This window comes from Corylus avellana, chromosome ca6, assembly GCF_901000735.1.
Source record: "Corylus avellana chromosome ca6, CavTom2PMs-1.0".
Taxonomy (NCBI): Eukaryota; Viridiplantae; Streptophyta; class Magnoliopsida; order Fagales; family Betulaceae; genus Corylus; species Corylus avellana.
The window spans coordinates 19,577,308-19,583,797 of NC_081546.1; the positions used below are offsets into that span (position 1 = coordinate 19,577,308).

At 39.6% G+C, this 6,490-nt stretch overlaps 1 protein-coding gene across 1 annotated transcript; it reads left to right on the plus strand.

The window, feature by feature from the left end:
- Positions 1–231: 231 nt before the first annotated feature.
- LOC132185746 (AP-3 complex subunit delta) lies at positions 232–3,595 on the plus strand. The gene has a single exon (XM_059599521.1). The coding sequence runs from the start codon at positions 429–431 to the stop codon at positions 3,369–3,371; it is 2,943 nt and encodes a 980-aa protein (XP_059455504.1). The 5' UTR covers positions 232–428; the 3' UTR covers positions 3,372–3,595.
- The last annotated feature ends 2,895 nt before the right edge of the window (positions 3,596–6,490 follow it).

Genomic DNA, 6,490 nt, shown 5'->3' on the forward strand with positions numbered 1-6,490 from the left:
ATGGAAAACCAATCCAAAACCCATAGGCCCAAAAATGATAACTATTGCCTTATAATCTCTCCGTTATCACAAACCCAAACCCAAACCCAAACCCAAACCAAATACGCGATATGCTCCCAGCAGGCCCAAAAGTCCCATCAACCTTGCGTCTTTTCCCCCCACCCTTTTCCGAAGAAAGCGAAAGAAAAAAAAAAAAAAAAAAATTTTCCATTTACATTTTCCTCTTTCTTGGGAAATCAAACAGAAACATCAAATTCTCAGAATTCACATCATTACCAACCCGAATCCCCTCCCCTCCTCATCAAATTCTCCGGATGAATCCCTAGTGCCCTCATTAGGCAAACAGAAGAGAGTGAATTTGGAAATTAAAATTCAATCAAAAAAGCAAGAAGCCCAGTTGGTTGGGGCTGTTTTTTCTGCGAACAGACATGGCGGGGGGCACTTCTTCCCTCATGGATACTCTCTTCCAGCGCAATCTGGACGACGTGATCAAAGGCCTCCGCCTGCAGCTCATCGGCGAGTCCGCCTTCATCTCCAAGGCCCTCGACGAGATCCGCCGCGAGCTCAAGTCCACCGACCCCCATTCCAAGTCCACCGCCCTCCACAAGCTCTCCTACTTATCCTCCCTCCACCACCACGACATGTCCTGGGCCGCCTTCCACGTCGTCGAGGTCATGTCCTCCTCGCGCTTCGCCCACAAGCGGATCGGCTACAACGCCGCCTCGCTCTCCTTCCACGACGCCACCCCTGTTCTCCTGCTCATCACCAACCAGCTCCGCAAGGATCTCACCAGCACCAACGAGTTGGAGGTAAGTCTCGCCCTTGAATGCCTCTCCAGAATTGCCACTGCTGATCTTGCTAGAGATTTAACCCCTGAAATATTCACTTTGTTGTCGAGTAGTAAGGTTTTCGTTAGGAAGAAAGCCATTGGCGTTGTTTTGAGGGTGTTTGCCAAATACCCAGATGCCGTGAGAGTGTGTTTTAAGCGTTTGGTTGAGAATTTAGATAGCTCGGACCCCCAGATTTTGTCTGCGGTTGTTGGGGTCTTTTGCGAGCTGGCCTCGAAAGACCCCGGATCATATCTTCCTCTGGCGCCTGAGTTTTATAGGATATTAGTGGATTCTAAGAACAATTGGGTCTTGATTAAGGTATTGAAGATTTTTGCCAAGTTGGCTCCATTAGAGCCGAGGTTGGCAAAGAGGGTTGTTGAGCCAATATGCGAGCATATGAGGAGGACCGGGGCGAAATCACTGATGTTTGAGTGTGTTAGGACTATTGTGAGTAGTTTGAGTGAATATGAATCTGCTGTGAGGCTTGCTGTCGCGAAGATTCGGGAATTGTTGGTTGATGATGATCCAAATCTTAAGTATCTTGGATTGCAGGCGCTTTCGATTGTTGCACCAAAGCACTATTGGGCAGTGTTGGAGAACAAGGAGGTTGTGATTAAGGCGTTGAGTGATGCGGATCCTAATATCAAGCTTGAGTCCTTGCGTCTTGTGATGGCAATGGTTGCTGAGAGTAATGTGATGGAAATTTCTAGGGTTTTGGTGAATTATTCTCTTAAATCTGACCCAGATTTTTGTAATGAGATTCTGGGGTCCATTTTATCAACATGTTCTAGAAATGTGTATGAGATGATTATTGACTTTGATTGGTATGTGTCGCTTCTTGGAGAAATGTCAAGGATTCCACATTGCCAAAAGGGTGATGAAATCGAGAATCAGCTAATTGATATTGGTATTAGGGTCAAGGATGTTAGACCCGAGCTTGTTCGGGTTGCTCGTGATCTGCTGATTGATCCTGCATTACTTGGTAACCCTTTCTTGCATAGGATATTATCTGCTACTGCTTGGGTGTCAGGGGAGTATGTTGAGTTCTCAAGGAATCCATTTGAACTTATGGAGGCACTTTTACAACCTCGTACGAGTCTCTTGCCACCTTCAATAAGGGCAGTTTATATCCATTCTGCTTTTAAAGTATTAATCTTTTGCCTGCATTCTTACCTGCTGCAAAGGGAGAGCATTACATCCACTTGTCCTGATAATTTGGCACTGGGTGTTTCAGAATTAGTCTTGAAAAGGGAAATGCCAGAGGGTTCTGATTTGGCAACATGTGAAGGCCCTCCTGCTCATGGCGAACAGGATGAAGGGTTCAACCCAAGGGTTTCAAATCAATCATTTGAAGATCTTTCTGTAGAAAATGGTGGGGAAAGAATTATTAGTCATGGTCAGACATCTACCCCTGGTACCTTGGAGAACGGTTACACATATGAATCTATTGTTAACCTATTAAATCTAATTGAATTGGCTCTGGGCCCACTCATAGGTAGCCATGATGTAGAAATACTGGAGAGAGCACGGAATCTATTATGTTTCATTGAGTTGATTAAGGGAAAACTACCTGAATGCTTAGTGCAGAAGGAAGAAAATTTGGAAAGTGAAGAGATGAAAGCTTCCAAAATCATCGAACTGATGTGTGATGCTTTTTCTGAGGAGCTTTGTCCAGTCTCAGTTAGTGCTCAGGAAAGAGTTCCTATACCAGAAGGGTTAGTGCTTAAGGAGAATCTTGATGATTTGGAGACAATATGTGGTGATATTCAACTACCTCCATCAATTTCATTTTCTCTTGGAAGTCCTCATTATGAGGAGGGGGTTAGTGCTTCTCTCTCTGACCTTCAGAGCAAAGAAGAGTCAGAACCATCAAACGAGTCCACGTCTCTGCTCAGGGAACACCGTAAGCGGCATGGATTATACTATCTTCCTTCAGAGAAAAATGAAATTGTAGCAACAGATTATCCACCTGCCAATGACCCTAAGTTGCAGGATTATCTTAATAAAGACGCTGATGATCTAGTTAAGCTTACAGAGGAATCACTTGTCGCAAAGAAAAAGGCAAACCATGCAAAGCCTAGGCCTGTAGTGGTGAAATTGGATGAAGGAGAGGTCGTATCTATTTCAGCCAAAAGGCCAGAGCTGAAAGATGATTTGCTCTCTGGTGCTGTGCGGGAAGTTCTTTTAGGAAGTGACACCAGGACAACTTCCTCGCGAAGTAACCCATCTGATAAGTCTTCCAGTAAAAGAAAAGGGAAGGAAAAACTAAACATTGGTCCTTCCGAATTGAAAGATAATTTGGGTGATGCGGAAAAGCATGAGCATGAAAATCCAAGTTCAAGAAGAAGCAGACACCGTACTCATGGTAAGGAGAGAAGACATAAGAGTCCAGGAAAGATTAGTGAGGAAACGGAAGAAAATGGTCAGAAAGGAAAGCAAAAGAGTAGTCATCACCATGCTAAGCATAAAGCTCGACGAAGAGCTGATACGCCCTTGGATGTGGTTTCACAAACAACAGTAATTCCGGATTTTCTTTTGTAGCGTTAAGGATCTGGATTCATTATTTGTCATCAGATGCCACAGAGAACGTCATTGTCCCCTGTACTCAATCACTTTGACTGATAAGGTCAGTTCAATTGTAGATTTTACACCACCTTTTTTTTTTTTTTTGGAGAGGGTTTGTGGTTGCTTTAAACTTTTGGATTTGGTTTTCCCATTTTACTCGAAGTGAATCTCATCAAAGTAAAATTTCAAATTTAAGGTTACTTAGCATTCTTTACAAGCTCTTAACTTCTTGAGTTTCTTTCTTATATATATATATATATATATATATATATATATATATATATATATATATATTTTCTAAGCACTTTCTTATTATGTTTTTGTTTGAAGTGCCCTTGCAATTCTTGTTTGCTTTGCTGATGTTGTATTTAATATTAATTTTGTAAGTAAAATTCATTTATTAGTTGTAATATATGAAAAGGGTGTTACCACAATTAAATGAGTTTTACACAGTTTTGAGTTCTGGAGAGAGAGAGAAGGTTTCATGTAGCCAAACCCAATCACTTGGGATTAAGGTTTGGTTGAATTAAGTTGACTTGGACCCAGTTTTCCATGAACTTTTTTTTTTTTTTTTTTTTGGGTGTGGTAGTTTACCACGTGGAATACATCTTATCTTGGCAATGCGTGGCTTTGAATTCATACAGCATGTTTTAACAGGGTTATTCCTGACTTGAAATTGATAAATGGTGGATCTGTACTTACAGCTTGTTGATTGGCATGAAATTTACACGAGATGCTAACTTTACAGCCTTGGTCCTAAACATGCCAATACTCTTAACCTTAAGGGGGGTTGGCTCAAGTGGTAAAGGCCTTGGTCTTGGTAGTATTTCTATCAGATCTAAAGTTTGAATCTCCTTAGGTACAAACAATTTCTTGGGGTAGCCCGCCATCAAAGTTGGAGTATTATTTGATCCGTTTGAAGGGGCACTTTGTATAGGTCCGAAGTTTATCCGACAAGGGCGGGTACACAAAGTGCTCTGCCTTGAAGGGATTCCTTGTCATAAAAAAACTAAGAAAATCCAATACTCTTAGAAATGTGTTAAGACATGCAGAACATAAATCATGTCATCTACATACAGAAGGAGATTTAGTTTTGCCATAACACCTCTATGAATGAGGGAGGGAGAGAAAGACTCTAATTAAATGATCAATCTTACTTTTTCTGTATTTGTTTGTACTGCCCTCCCATCTAGCAATATCTAAGTTTGGCAAAAAATTACATCTTAAATTTTTAAGTTATGTACCTGTTAAAAGAACTCGTGATCTATTATTAATATTTATTAAAAAAATATATCCAATTTGTATTCTAGGTGCATGTGGGTGCAGTTGCTGAGGATCAATAGGTAAAAAAGTATATCCAATGTCTAATGGTAGCAGGACACCTTGGAGTGTGAACCTTAGGTTTCTTAAGCCAGAAAGCGGTGCCTAAGGTGAGTTGCAAGGTGCATGATTCAATAGCCTCTTAGGTTGCAAAATCTTTTGATGTCTTCTAGGGAGAAACTTTCAAAACGGATTCAACTTCTTGGTGCAAAAGAAATTCTTGCAATTCTGGTGTTGCTTTTTGACTCGTGAGAGGAACTTTTAGATTGCAGCAATGGTCATTGCTGTGTGGGGTCAGGATCCTGAGATTCTGTCTAGAACCTCCAAACCATAGTGGTTGCAGCTTTCTGGCAGACCAGTTCACATAGGATGATCTACTACCCTGGATTGCTACTGCACATGCAAAAGTCTCTTCTTTTTGAATGTTTTTAGGGTAATGCTTGTGCTGTTTGAATTGTATTATACTAATTTTTACAATTCAGACATGCATGTTTGATGGATTTTGGTTTTGATCAGAATGAACCGCTCGGAACCACCGGAACCAGAAGTAAAAATTTTGGTAGATAGGGATTCCATATAAAAACTTCTTTCGACCAACGGGCCGACCCTAACCTGGTCATTTCTCAAGAACAATAGCTAAAGGGTTGGAGATGAGTCACTAGAATTGCTGGGGTCTTGAACATTTCAGGCAGGAAATTTAGCATTACCTTGCCTGAAGAATACCAAAAACATAATGAAATCATTATTGTTGTTGTTGTTGTTATTGAGAAGGATTCAAACCCTGAATTATAGATTGTTTTTAGTTGTGAGGGCTTTTATTTGAGCTGATATACTATTTTTGCTTTGATTTTTGTCTTTCTTTTTGGGAGACTTCCAATTTCCCCCCCAAAAAAAGCAAACATTAGTTACATTACAAGTTCAACAAAAAAGGTTTCGAAGTTTATTCCGTGGCCTCAGGCGAAAAAAAGGGCATGTTAACTTGCGTTTCTTTTTCGTTTTAGTTCTGAATTAGAGTTTCTTTTTGTGTTGACAAATGGGGCATTGCATCATGGAATTTTGTGACAATTAGGTCATCCTCCACCTTAAAACCTTGCGCCAATGTGTGTATTTAAACTTCATAGTCATTTTAATTAGACCAAAAAAAAAAAAAAAAAAAAAGGCCTTCATAGCCATGCTTACCAAATTGAAATAAACAACTAGAAAGTGCAAAGCCCCCCCACAATGCCCACATGGCCACCATATTGGTGGAAGATTTGCTAACTTACCGCGTAGGCTCAAAAGTCCAAAGTACTCAAAATTGCAGACTGGACTAGAAGGGCTAGTGGCATATTTTAAATTTGAAAAAAAAAATACACATAAACATACCCACCTTAAATTTCTCCCTAAATTACTAGAAAATTGTAATGTGCTTCATCTGTATAAAATGACAAAAATACCCTTTTCAAAAATTAAGAAAAAAATACACCCAAAAATTAAAAAAAAAACACTGGTGACAACACTGGTGACTATCGACGTGAGTTTTTTTTGTATCTTTTTTCTTTTTCTTTTTTCAAATTTATAAGGGTATTTGTCTTATAGAGAGTTTTTAGGAGTTTTTTTTTTTTTTTTTGGTCTTTTTATGGGATAAAAAGTGTAAATTATAATATTTTATTAGTTTGAGAATGACATTACTTTAATTGAAAGATAACTTCCAATTAAGAGATATTGCAAATTGCCTAACTATGTCTACTTTCATTTAACCATATCTTAATCCTTGCTCAGACTTTCTTAGATTG